This window comes from Nicotiana tabacum, chromosome 17 (assembly GCF_000715075.1).
Source record: "Nicotiana tabacum cultivar K326 chromosome 17, ASM71507v2, whole genome shotgun sequence".
Taxonomy (NCBI): domain Eukaryota; kingdom Viridiplantae; phylum Streptophyta; class Magnoliopsida; order Solanales; family Solanaceae; genus Nicotiana; species Nicotiana tabacum.
In genome coordinates, this window is record NC_134096.1 from 110,458,356 (window position 1) to 110,472,547 (window position 14,192).

Here is a 14,192-nt window from a genome sequence, read left to right on the forward strand (position 1 = left end):
TTCGAACTGGTCATATTTTTGGACGAAATGAGAGTACGTGTTAGAACTGCATGTTTTTTCCAACGCTCCCGTGTACGTTAAGTCACTTAACTCACAAGTCAACTAACATACATTGATTTTCTTCACACAAGTGACTTTACAAAAATGTTCGAGCATTTGGAGTTTTATTCCAAAGCTAATTTGTAGTCAGATATTTATCTTAATAAGCTTTGTAAATTGTCCAATATTATTTTTTTAGAAATAACATATAGTTGCCCAAGACCCAAGTAATTAACATGATTGTAACATTTAGCAAAAACTAGTTTATTACTTCCTTTATCTAAATAAGAAACAATGACAGAGGTTTATAGTGTGAGAATCCGTACATTTAATTCCAGTGGATTCCAACATTAATTTTCTTTTCAGTTTAAAACAAAACTCACTTGTTTAGAAACGGAAAGTTAATAATATTGTAAAAGTATATTAAGTAAATGTACAAAGAATCATATTATTAGTCAAAATGGTAGTAGTACTACTTTGACCTATAACTATCCCAAGCATTGAAATACATTTTCCAAAATGCCCCTGCACTTAGGCTCAAAATATCTCAGAGCTCAGGTGAAAAGGATAAAATGGTAATTTCATTTCTTCAGATAACGTGGAATTTTTTTCCAATGAAAAGGACGACAACAACGAGTTACGAATTTAGAGTAAAAGCACAAACGCCAAATACACACACATACACACAGTGCATAAGGGAGATATATACGTATATAAAATCCAATGCCACTTCACTGCTTACTCTTTCCTCTTTCCTCTCTAAAATCTTTCAGTCTGCAAATTAAACCCCCTTTCGCTCTCTCTAATGGCTATAATCTCTCTATCACTCCATCACTTCAATTTCTCTCTCTAAAATTCCTCCGCTCCCTCCCTCTAGGGTTTCAACTTTCACCATACCTTCTTTGTCCATCTTTAATGTGAATTTTCTCCTCTAATCATACTTTTTACTGTTGACGAAAAACTTTTACTTTCCTTTTTCTTTTTTCGCACGCTTGTTTGTGTATACGTTCTTTTTGGGGGGATTTATAAGTTTAGGTTTTATATGTAGTGATTTTTTCGTGAGTTTGGTGAACTCCGATGTCGTCGTCCGCTGCGCCGTCGTCGGCCACGAAGGTTTGCTTCAACACCAACTGCAATCAATTTGTTGAACGGCCGAAGAAAGGTTGGCGCCGTCGCACCGGCGAGTTCGCTGACCTTTGTGATCGTTGCGCGTAAGCTTTTCTCCTTTCTTTAACCTTTTTCGAATTTTGAATTTTGAATTTTTTGACGCTTTTTTTTTTTGTAGCATTATTTCAAAAGACAAATTATTGAGTAACTGAATTGACAAGTCTAAATGGAAATGATATGGTAAAAAAAATATATCTTTGGTTATTATTTACAAAGATTTGATTTTTTTCTTCTGGTTTCCGAGTATTATATCGTAAGGCCTACTTTAGATTTGAAGTTTAGCTTAATTTAGCTAATGTTACTTGGTCTGCACTGCTTTAGGTCTATGATGTCTTTATTATGTTTCATGTGATACAATTATGTGGATGCAGACGAAGGAGTGCTTATGCTTCTGCTTGGGTTAATACTTAATAGACTGAGGAGATATGCATTACAATTTCAAGACCTTTTCCTTTTCTTACGCCGAAACATTTTAGATGGAAAACTATCCACGTAAAAGTTGTTATTTTTATATGGTACCCTCTTTATACCATTTTTGATTGCTTCATTTCACATTCCGCCAGCCTAGTTTTGACCCATTTTTTTTGATAAGTTGTTGATGACCAAAATTATGATAAGTTATAAAACAAAATATTTTGATAAGTTATTTTTGACCAAAATTCTTGATCAACTTTATGGTTAAGCGAAATCGGAGATGTAGTAACTGTTTCTGTGTTTTATAAATAGTTGCAGAATGTGGAACCACATAGAGATACTGCAAATTACAATCCCTTTTTGCTTTGAAATATGTCTAGTACCTGACGAATGCTCGTCAGCAAATAAATTAGTTTACCTCCTCTAGGCAGAAAGTAATAATCTTTTCTGGGGGTGCTAAAATTTTGTTCTCTCAGTAAAAAATTCAGAAAATAAATAAATTTAATGGGAATTTATTTTTTAGGGCCATCATCATTCCATGAGTTTGTTTTACATCAATCAATTTATTTAATTTATAAAAAAATATGACCCCATGATTTTGGTCCGAACTTTGTCCTAACTAAAATCACCGTGTTGGGATTAGGAAACATGTTTTCCTGTTATCTCAGTTCTGTGCTAAATCCACTGAAGAGAAATGAGCTCAACTTTGTTTAATAAAGAGACATATCAAGGATTTTATTTATATCATTTGCTGTACTGTGCTATTTAGGTATCAAACTATCTGTGACCATATGTAACCTGGCAAAGAATGTGCTTACCAGGAGAAAACATTAGGTTTCATAGTAATGATACCTTTATGCTAGTTGTTATACTATGACTAGCATCAAGTCGCACTTAAGGGTGTGACCTAGTGGTCAATGAATATAGAATGAACCATGACAAACCTTAGTTCAAATCCCAGCAAAGGCAATAAATGCTCGGTGATGTCCTACAATTTATATAAACCTTGGTGTAGAATTACCCCATACCTATGTTGCTAAGAGGTAGCAGGTACCCAATAAATTAGTTGAAATGCACGCAAGGTGGTCCATAGACCATTATTACTAAAATAACTAATCATTGAGTCTTATTCCTTTGGGTCACTATTGACATATTAAGGTAGATTACTTGAAAATACGGAACAGTAAAATTTTGTTTCTTGTTACTTTCAATGTTAGATCTTATAGATGCCCTATAGGAATAGGTTAGGGATGCAGTCTGAATCGTGGTTTGGCTACGGATGTACACACTTTTTTAGCACTTTCTTAGTTTATCTTAATACAATCATTACCTTCTAAAAAAGGAGAGGTAACCATAGATAAAGTAGTCAAAGGACTTATTCCCCTGAAGAACTGGCCATTTATCTTTTCTTTTATGTTGTTTTCACATATGTGCTTCATAAGTATGGGACTTGAGTCATGAAAAGATGGTCCTACTATGATGACCATTTTAGGTGAGCAGTTAAATAGAGATTTGGTTAAACTTATAACCTACTTAAATGTTCAGTTCATATGTGGAAAGAAAGAAAGTTTGAAAAACTACTTCTAGTAGAAAAGTTGCTAAGTAGAATTAAGTTGAAATTCAGAATTCAATTCTCTCGCTTTTATTGGCTCCATTATGGTCATGTTTGGACCTCATTTGAGCTTGAAATTGATCTTGTGAAAATTAGCTGTAAGATATTCTTTTGGGTACACAACAACAGTTTGTCAGTTTATTCTTTTATCTCCTTTTTCTGACCATAAATCAATGTTTATCAAGTGTCGACAACATGCTCAGAAAATACAAGCCAAAAAGAAGGCATGCCTTAACTGTTGAGTACCTGGCTGAATATCCTAATTGATTATTTTATGATATCAATAGATCTTTTGGTCAATGGTATATGTTGTACATTACCTTATGCTAGTGATAGTCCATTGGACATCTCAATTTTTTATAATTTTGATTGGAGTTAATGTATATTAATGTTCGCGTAGTTCTGCTTATGATGATGGCAAGTTTTGTGAGACTTTTCACCTCAAAACTTCTGGATGGAGATCTTGTGAGTCTTGTGGAAAGGTGAGTAACACATTTTCTTTTTCATTACTTGTTGCTGTTATGAAGTTCCAACACTGTTGGAACTTTTTTTAATCCTTATACTGGACATGGTCATGCTACACCTTTGTGTTTCATGCTTCTCCTGTTGCAAGAATTTCTTTGAGTCTTGATAGGATTTGTTTTCCTTATGCAGCAAATTCATTGTGGATGCATTGTCTCTTTCCATACATTCGTTCTGTTGGATGCTGGAGGTATTGAGTGCTTATCCTGTGCAAGGAAAAGTTTTATTTTGGTAAGAGTCATCTATCCTCCCTTGTATCTAGTGGATGTTATGCTAGTTCTTTTTTAAATATTTATATTAAAATTTCACCAAGATGTGACAACTGTCAGAAGTATGGTACAAGAAACAACTACAAATTCAGCCCAATCAATCTAAAGGAAACAAGCAGAAATCGGAAAAAGGAAAAACTATGACCCTGCCCTCCTGCATCTGGTCTTATCTCAAATCTTAACTTAAACCAAAATTAGGATTTCCACTAACCTACAATAAAAATAAAACCATAGTTCTGAAGCAGGGTTCATATCTCAAATCTTAACTTAACCAAAGCTAGGATTTCACATGGGTTAGGATAAGTCCATGTGAAATCCCTACCATATTGCACAACAATCCATCTTCGACTAGCACAAAGTTTGATCTGTCTCTGTTCCTGGTTACCATTTAACTATTGACAGATATGTCAATGTGAAATCTGCATAATTTCATCACTTTGAAGAACTCTATCTGCCATAATGACCAAAACATTCTTCTTCTCCAACCCAGTACAGGCTGTGGTAAAAGTTCATCGTTCCAGCACTAAGAATAACTTCGCCCCTGCAGTGATTACCTTCCATAAGCATTCTTATGTCTTACATTAAATTACATACCTTTACAGCCCAATCAACGGTTAGATCTGTTGTCCATTACAAGGATTGAATCTTCCAGCCAAACAAGTTTTGAGGAAATTCAATAACTTAACATTTCCATCCATTGAGACAGGAAAATTTAACCAAAGGTCACCATTGAGATAGTGCTTGCCAAGGGTCTTGTCTGAATGGCCTTGCTGGATACGTGTTCCTATGTCTCAGAGAAACAATTCAATCTGAAAAACAATAATCTTAGTGTTCATCGGATTTGGCGGGCTTGTTGGAAAAGTGGTTGCAAACCTTCTAGAATTATAACTTGTAATGTTACTGTATATTCAAATTTTAAAATCTAGAAAAAAGGGGGAGCTTCTCTCTCTAGATCACGGGTCAATCGACAATATCTTTTGATGACTATGTTGATGCTTATTATTCATGCTCGATGCTGCTGATGGAAATCACTGATGCTCGCGCTGGAACTTAATAAAGCTCTAATGACAATGTTATCCTCACAATACTGATTGTTATTTTTCCAACAACAATATGGAGCTCCTCCTTATATCGATCAAAGAAAAAAAATATGGAGCTCCTCCTTATACTTGTCTTTCCGTCCCCAGCTCCCCAGCAAATGCTTCTGGTAAATATTTTAGTTGTTTTGGAAGTTTGAGGAAGGGGTCAAATAATTCCTTTCTCGGCCTTTTGGCTAAGATGAAGTGGTCGAAGAACAATACACGTATGTTGCATTAGGGTGAATTTATTTTTCTGCTTCCAATTACCCAGGTCATTGCTGCCATTTGACCTATCCTTTCACAGGTTGGAGCTTAGCCTGGTCCTCCAGATGTCACACTTAGATCTCTTAGTTGAAGTTGTTTGTGTACCTAGCATGAGCTTACTGAATTGGTATTTTTCCATCCTAGGCCTCGTGTAAGTTATACAGCTGAGCCGCTAATATGCTAGCTATGGTCAAGGTAAATAGGAATGTGAGTGATGGCCCTATCTAAGAGTGTTTCCCTGTGATCTTGGGGAATTCTTATCTATAAATTGACAGTTTATGTATCGGTAATTTTCTCATTTTCATGTTTTGCCCCATTGAAATTGCTTACACTGACCGGATGAACAATATCAAAGCAAAAAATGCACCCCTCCTCCTGCACAAACAAAAAATAGGAAAAGAAAAAGAATAGAAAGGAAAAAAGAAGATTGTGTATCCATATTAGATAACCTCTTAAACAAAATGTGGTGCACTTTAAAAAACTCTTATTTAGAACCTTTCCTAATTTTAATAGTATCATTGGCTTGATTTGTGTGTATGCATAAGAGTTTTTTTGTCTTCATCACATTTTGTCAATAAGTAAAATTGTTTTCTTAATTTTGACTTCATATTCATATTTGATCAGACCCCAAATCCTGCCTGGCCTCCACCTTCACTTTTCCATCCTCTGCAGCCTGAAAGAATTAAAGACGTCAATAATTGGAATCCAATAGCTGGTTCTGGTCCTGTTCCATGGCGTCAAGCACCAAGTTTATTTAATGGTTCCGCCATTCAAAATGAGTTGCAGCCCAGGACACCCTTTCTTGATGCCACAGGCAGCGTCGACAGACTTTGTCTTGGTGAGAGACCGTCTACCTCGTCCTCCGACAACAACAGGAAGGACTCTTGTGAAAAGTTGATGAATGGAAATCTGAAGATTGGTGTACCAGGAACACTTGAAAATGGATATGCTGGTACTGATATTCACTTACCACATAGATTTTTTTTTGAAACTGGAAATGCTCTTGGTTTACTCATATCTAAGCTGTTGTACTACAGTGATAATTACAGGTTTAGGCTGTTCTAATATGGAGTAACCATTGTCTTACAGGTCTTAATCATGAGGAGCCCCCTAAGTCTTGTATAAGTGGTCCACCACAATTATCTTATGCAAAGAATGATCTTTCTGCTCCCAGTTTTTCTTTGACCATCGGTTCTGCTTGCAAAAATGAACCAACTGATCACAGTAAGGTGTCTGTTAGTCTCCAACAACAAACCACACTTTCGACTCCTTTGGGGAAGCAGCTTGGTGGTCATGCTACAGTGGATTACGCTGGAGAGACTCAAGTGCGCAATTCGAAAACCCGTGGAGATGGGAGAGGAAAGCATCATTTACTTCCTCGTTACTGGCCTCGCATAACGGATGAAGAGCTACAACAAATATCTGGAGAGTATCCTTTGTTTTTAAAGGACCTTTTGAAATAATGGAGATGTCTTAATGAAATAATTTCCTGTGGTTATATTATGCACGGTTGTACAATACAAAATTCGTTTGAGATGCACTGCTTCTTTGCTGATTGCTAATGCATCTGGTGCAATACTCGTTTGCCAAAATTACAAGGATATGTTTATTCGCCAAGTGGCTGGGTTCAAGTCAGCTAATTGTTTACAACCTTGACAATGTTTTAGCTCAAATTCTGTAATTACTCCTTTGTTTGAAAAGATGCTAAGTGCTAGTGACGCTGGAAGGATAGGACGGTTAGTATTGCCGAAGAAATGTGCTGAGGTGAGCTCCTTTGCTCTACTCTTTTTTCTTTTCAGATCTGTTATTCCTTCAGGATTGAACAAATCCAAGAAAAAACTTGGTTATTGAAACATTAGAATATCTGAGAAAATTTTTGTATTCAATAAGGGTTAGAAAATACAAGTGTTCTATCAAATGACTTCCCGTTTGGACAATATTTGGGTGAATTTAAAAAATCGAGTAATTGAAGCTGAAAAAGAGTATTTGGAAGTTAAATTTGTGTTTGGACATGAATTTCACTTAGAGAGAAGTAGAAGTTTTGTGAGCAAAAACAACCTATATATCACTTGAAATACTCAGAGCAGTTTTTCGACGTCAGATTCTTATTTCAAGTTGAAGTTGAAATAATGAACGAAATTGGAAAACAAACATTGATTTGCAAATAATATTTGTGTATTTGCAAATACGTTTATGTCCAAATGCCTTAATAGTTGCTTTTGTTCTATAGGAAGGGTGTGGTAGTGAAAGTACATCGAGTGAGTTGTGTGTGTCTCTATAATCTAGGAAGGGCTCCTGTGCGCATGCCTTTCCCTAAGGGGTAAAGGCACACAAATGAAATAGAAAATAATTCTATCTACTTTGGGCCAGGGGTGGTATAGGATTTGCTCGTCTTTAATAAATCTAAATTTCATTATTTCTGTTCATGGTACATAGCTTTTGATATTGTCTCCTAGTACCAATTCTTTGCTGAAGTTCTGGCTTTCTCCATTCGTAAGCTGGTTGAGAAAAAAATTCACTGATCAAATTCGTTGAGGATTATTGTGTAATTGATTAATATATACATATTTTCTCCCTTTTAACTGAAAGGTATCACATTCTTTTCCTGTTCTGACAAAGTTTTACTTTGATGAAGGCCTATTTTCCACCAATTTCTAATCCAGAAGGGCTGCCTCTCAAGGTGCAAGATCTGAAAGGGAAGGAATGGATGTTTCAGTTCAGATTTTGGCCTAATAATAACAGTCGTATGTATGTCTTGGAAGGGGTGACTCCTTGTATACAATCGATGCAATTGCAAGCAGGTGACATAGGTAATTTCATCTGTTCGACAACTAATTATTTTCTAGTTTTTCTTCCTTGATGGATCTGGTGGGGAAGGTGAGAAAGATTGCTCTTAACGAAAGAGAGATTTTTGTCGTTAGAGCGTAGTGGCTTATTTGATATTTTGATTGTTTGGGTGGCTAACTATTGAACTGCCATTCTTGGCTTGCGATATCAGTAGGAAATTGTCTGTAGGCCTTAAATTCGTTTACTTTTCTTAATTTCTGTCCGCGTGTTAGAGGCATCTTGCTGACTGAGCGTGTTTTTTCCATCAGTAACATTCAGTAGGATAGAGCCAGAAGGAAAGTTGGTCATGGGGTGCAGAAAGGCCTCAACTACTCTTACAGCAGATCAGGTTTGCCAATTCCTAATTAGTAGCTTCTTCGCCTCCTCGTGGTGTACTGTCTTGATTTACAAGCTCTGAGATTATCTGGAAACAAAAGTTAAGACCTCTACGCTGAAAATATTAAACCTTGGCTAACAAGAAAAGCATGTCAGAATAGGGATAATAAACCATATGGATCCTTTCTGCAATTTATTTCAACACTTTTATGTGTCTTAGTTACTCATGGTGCTCATCGCGTATAGGTTCTTTTGAAAAGCTGTTGAATTCAGACCTCCATTTGTTCTTACTTGGCCTTCTATTAACAGGGAAGTGAAGCTTGCAGTAACAGTAACGGTGTTGTTACAAATGGGAATGTCAATACTAAAAGTACTAAGTTCTCTGAAGTTCTGGCAAATTCTACTAAAAAAGGCTTTTCATCAACCACTCATGTTGCTCCAGCAGATTCAACAATTGCCTGGGCTGAAACTAAAATGTCCGATGATATGGCTATGGAATTTTTAGGAAACAATCGTTCTATTCGTTGTAAGAGGAAGAGTAGCACCCTGGGTTCAAAAACCAAACGCTTGAGGATTGACAATGAGGACTTAGTAGAGCTGAAGGTCACAGTGGTGCAAGCCCAAGGGTTGATGCGTCCACCTTCGAGTGATGCTCCTACAGTAATCGTGATAGAAGGCTGTGAGTTTGAAGAATACGAGGTACCATGTTTTTTAGCAGTTTATTGTCTACCAATTCTTGCTGGTTATAGATCTGGATAGATGATCAGTTTTCTTTATTATGCATGCTTTATGGTGTTTGTAAGCACACTCTTGATTTTTCCATTCAGAAGATGTGCAGCTATCACTTCCTGCTGGAAATGTAAATCACATATTTCTTTCCAAGGTTCCGTAAGAAATACCCCCCCCCCCCCCCCCAAACACACACACACACACCCAACACACACCAAAAAAAGGATAAGTATTGAAATAGTGTACGCATTGGAAGCATAGGGTATATCACATTGAGAATGGGGGGAGGGGGCACCTAAAAGAGTCTTATCTGTTTGGATCCAAGGGGCTGATACTGACAGCTGAGAACTTGAGAAGGAGGAGGATTACATATGTTAGATTGTGCTTTATGTGTGGATGCTTGAGCGAAGACGTGGGATCACATCCTGTTGCATTTTCAGGTGCAACATGATTGTATGGATAGTATTGAACTGGTTCGGAGTACAATAAATGATGCTGGACCTTTGAAGGATGTACTGCATATGTGAGCAATATTGCGTTCCTAGCCCTTTGTGTGGTCCTGTTGAAGGAGAGAAATTGGAGAGGTTTTGTGGGGTTGGAAATGACTTTGTACATTTGAGAAATAGCCTCTTGTTCTTTGTTAACTTTAGTGCACCCATTACGTCTTTGTTTGTATAGAAGATTGCGTCTCTTTTGTTGAGAACCATATTCTATGTATGCTCTCTACTTTGTGGTATGCTGCTAGATGTGGGAGTTTACCGACATTGATAAAATCACCTACCTTATCCAAAAAATTGGGCGTAAACCGGTAAAGGCCAATATATAGTCCAATATACTTTATCTTCCATAGCACCACAATTTAAAAGCACGAGGGGCACCACTTGATGGATATACTTATTTTTGAAAGTTTTAAGTGTCTTCTATATACACATATATAGCATAATAAACCTTGTGTGCTGGAAACCTTATATGCTGGATCCCCCTCTACTTCTGTTCTCATTGGACTTTAAAATCTGCATTGCTTCTAAATCATTACGTCAAGGCAATGCTGCTTTCAATTGAGTACTATCAAGTATATATACTGTGTGAGCTTTCCGGAGCCCCACTTCTCTGGCTGGCCCATCCTTAAACTGGCTTGTGTGAGGACTTTGAGGAGGACTCCTACTTCAGAAAAAAAAAGAGTAGAAGGAACAGAAGGTATGCAGACACTTATTATGTCACCAAAACAAGATGGGATCTAGTGATGACATACTTCTTACTATGCAATGAGTTATTTTTTCAAATAATGAAATTATTTGCTTAGTTGAAGTTTTGGTTGAGTAATATTCTTCAATGCTTATTTTACCCTCGTTCGTTCTGAGAGGTTATTGTTGGCAATTTCTTTTCAGTGGTTGTAAAAACTCAGCAATTATTTTGTAGCTAATACTGAAACGTGCAATATGTGTCCAATCTTCCCTCCACTTGTCAGTTCGTGTTGGTAGTCCTTGTAATATTTGTTACTGATATTAATCCCGTCCTATTTATCCTTGACCTGTTCCTCTTAGCAGGATGCACCAATTATTGGCAGGCCTGCAATCCCTTCTGTGGATCATTTGGGGTAAACTGCTAAACTCTGACTATTAGTTGTATATGCAACTAGCTCTGCATGGTTTGTGTCAAATTGCGTTGAATGAATGCTGATGCTTTATTCATCCCATCCAGTGAAAAAATACAATGGGTACAATGTGAGGACTGTTTCAAGTGGCGAAAAGTTCCTGACAGTGCTCTCCTTCCATCAAGATGGACCTGTTCAGAAAACTCATGGGACTCCGAGAGGTATGATGGAAATTCTTTATTATATCTACAATATGCACTTAAATGACAATAGAATATATGAAGGAAATACCCAACGCATGATTTTGTGAGTGTAAACGCTGAAGAGGATTGCATTAAGCAATCCCGGGAAGTCCACAACCTCTAGCTCCAGTAATCAGCTTGTCATAAAAAGAGAATGTTCTGTAATGGCGAATCATAGGGATGTCAGAGGTTCTTTGAAAACCGACGGAACCGATAAATTTATATGTAAAAAATATATTATATAATATTAAGTTTAAAAAAAATCTTGGACCTTGGGATGGATTTAGATGAAAACAGCTACAGGTAAAACTCAATCCTGCGCTGCTACTATTGAAACTAAATTGATCCAAAATTTTCATCCACAAACTACCAAGGAATATTTTTTCGTTTTTTTTCCTTCCCCTTTATATCTTTTGTATTATTTGGGTCAAATCTCAATTCTATTTTTTCAAAAAATTGTACTGATGCTACCTGTTATTTAGATTTTATGTCTTTTGGGTTTCAAATTTTCGGTTAACAATTCATCAATTGTTCTACGATAGAACAATATTTGTTGTTGGTTTGGGAGTGCACAACCTGCAGTAATGCAACCTCTGCCATGTAAATCAAAATCTCGTCTGAGCATTGCATGATACAAGCTTTTTCAATAAAAATTGGAGCCGATGAACATATATAATACTATTACCCTATATTTTATGTTTTTTGTTTTATATTGGAAGAGATTTCTTCCTTACTCTATATTTTATGAGTTATATATATTTTTTAACAGCGGGATCCTCCTTCAGAATCCCTCTTAAAAAAATTGGCGTATGCCACTATTTGCGGCGAGCACACGATATTCTTTAGTTAAAGGCGAAAGAATAGTTCGCTTTGTGCTCACCGCGTGGCTGCGTTTATGTGTTATATAATAAAACCTGCTATTATCTTATACATAACAAATGAGACACATCCTAATAACAGCGTGACTCTTATGCGATGTTTTAAAACTAAATTACTGAAAGTTAACGGAACCTTACCGATACCATATAGAAAACAAGTTGATTATGACGGTTTCGAAAAGTCTAATTTTGGTTATATACAATTGAGTTACCGAAAGTTGGTATGGTATAAATTTCTTAAAATAACCGGCCGAACCGAACCATTGACACCCCTAGTGAATCACTCGTGATCAAATGGACTTCAAATGGTAGATACTGAAAATCGTTGAATGTATTGTCATCTGGACACAAATTAATCCTTTCCCTGTTCTGAAGGCCGTCTTAACCTTGCTATCTGGAATTCGCCATTGGATGAGGTTTTCTATGTTTGGTTGGTCTCCTCTCTTCTCTCAGCAGTTTGTCCGTTTAATCAACTCTATAGCATTTTTCTCATGTCACTTCCGGTTTTCTGTTCTTTAAGAAAGTTGACTTTGAACCAATCTTCATAATATGTTCTTGGCACCTTTGCTAGAATTTTACAACTGAGTGTCCTGCTTTATATGAGTATATTGATCATTTAAGCTTTCCAGTTTTCCATGTTCTGTGATTGTTGTTCTGCAAATGGCATCTGGCTTTCTTTTGCATTAACGTAGATATCAAATAATGTCAGTTCATTTCCAAAATAGTTTAGTCAATACCTGAATTTCATTCAAGTTTTCAATTGCAATTAAGTTTTGGCTTATGATTTTTCTGCTTTTTAGGTCTGTGTGCTCGGCAGATCAAGAATTAACAGCAAATGATCTGAGAGACCTACTGCCTCGTATTAATAAAGGCGAGTGTTTTGGTCCCTGTAGGTCATAAATTTCTACACTAGTGAGCCAATACTTTCTGTCTTTGCCTCATCTTGATCAATCAATTGGGGGTCCTTCAGGTTTGTTGAAATTACATGATCTTTGTGCAGCTGCCAAGAAAATGAAGGCTTCTAAACAGGAAACAGACTTGGTTGAGGCTCTGGATGGGCTTGATGCACTTGCTAATCTCGCTATTCTAGAAGAGGGAGAGACTCTTCCAGCATCATCACAGGCCACAACGAAGCACCCACGTCATAGACCTGGGTGTACCTGCATTGTGTGCATTCAGCCCCCAAGTGGAAAAGGTCCTAAGCACAAGCAATCATGTGACTGTATTGTCTGTAAATCAGTAAAGCGTCGTTTCAAAACATTGATGCTGAAGCGTGAAAAAAAGTTATCAGAGAAAGAAGCAGAAGCTGCTTGTCAAAAGCTGCAGCCGCAATTGGCTGGACAACTGCTTGATGCTGGTGACATTCAAGAATCTATTGATGATGCAGGGCATTTTAGCCCACAGCGCGGAGAGCTGAACAATGAGGGTTATGCTGATGATCCCAATTACCCTAATGAGAAGAAATCTTCTGCTTTGCCATGTAAAGGTGAAATTGACCTGAATGCTAAGCCAGAGAGGGATGATGAGCTTTCACCAGGCTCTGATTCTGGCAGCATAATGCACATACTCCAAGTTGCTGCAGAGCAATATGTCAGGCATTGTGGGAATGGAAGTTTCACGGGTAATCATGAAAATGGAGATGGTACTGGAGAGACAAATCCGAATAATTGTGTTATTGTTGGTGATACTAATCAAACTGATGTAGACCATAATAGGCCTTTATCTATAGGCACGGCTGCATCTTTGGCACCTAATAACCAGTAGGATACTCCTCCATCCGGCACCTAATATTAGCTTGTGCTATATAAGAAATCAGAGGTGCTCTTGCAGCATAGTGGTAACATGTATATTTAGGCTTTACAGGTATTCCAGAGTTGTACATAGGTAGGTGTAGTAAGTGATGCAACCTCTCTGCACAGGTTACTTTTTTAATGGGTGCGAGGTGCCTTGCATATTATTATAAATGGCCGGAAGGGTTTTGGAATGTTCAATCTTTGTGTGAAAAGAGCTTGTTTCTTTTTTATTTTTATTTTTTGGTGCCTCTGGAAAAGTCACAAGCTTTGGATAGAAAGGGTATTTGAATCATGGACTTTGCGCTTGGGAAAGTTGCTTAATGCCAACAATGCCACGAGTTATTTTGGTTTTCCTTCCATCTCGAGAGCAGGCATTCTACTATGTCTATGACTGTAGGCTTATTAGGCCTGATATGGATTCAAGGATT

The 14,192-nt window shown here is 37.0% G+C and overlaps 1 protein-coding gene and 1 pseudogene across 5 annotated transcripts; one reads left to right on the forward strand and one right to left on the reverse strand.

Annotated features, from left to right (window-relative positions):
* The first annotated feature begins 659 nt into the window (after positions 1-659).
* LOC107771179 (B3 domain-containing protein Os07g0563300) lies at positions 660-13,962 on the forward strand. Of its 5 annotated transcripts, XM_075234829.1 has the most exons (14): positions 686-956; positions 1,088-1,250; positions 3,633-3,714; positions 3,887-3,985; positions 5,991-6,318; positions 6,456-6,795; positions 7,034-7,130; positions 8,002-8,176; positions 8,462-8,541; positions 8,838-9,227; positions 10,802-10,854; positions 10,959-11,072; positions 12,772-12,842; positions 12,972-13,962. In XM_075234829.1, exons 2-14 carry the CDS (start codon positions 1,117-1,119, stop codon positions 13,733-13,735), a joined length of 2,727 nt encoding a protein of 908 aa, XP_075090930.1. In that variant the 5' UTR covers positions 686-956; positions 1,088-1,116; the 3' UTR covers positions 13,736-13,962. The 5 variants fall into 5 exon arrangements, with proteins under 5 accessions (XP_075090931.1, XP_075090930.1, XP_075090929.1 ...); XM_075234830.1 differs by having other exon boundaries at positions 660-1,250; positions 10,805-10,854; XM_075234828.1 differs by having other exon boundaries at positions 687-1,250.
* Positions 11,877-11,982, reverse strand: LOC142172316 (U5 spliceosomal RNA; annotated as a pseudogene).
* Positions 13,963-14,192: the final 230 nt, after the last annotated feature.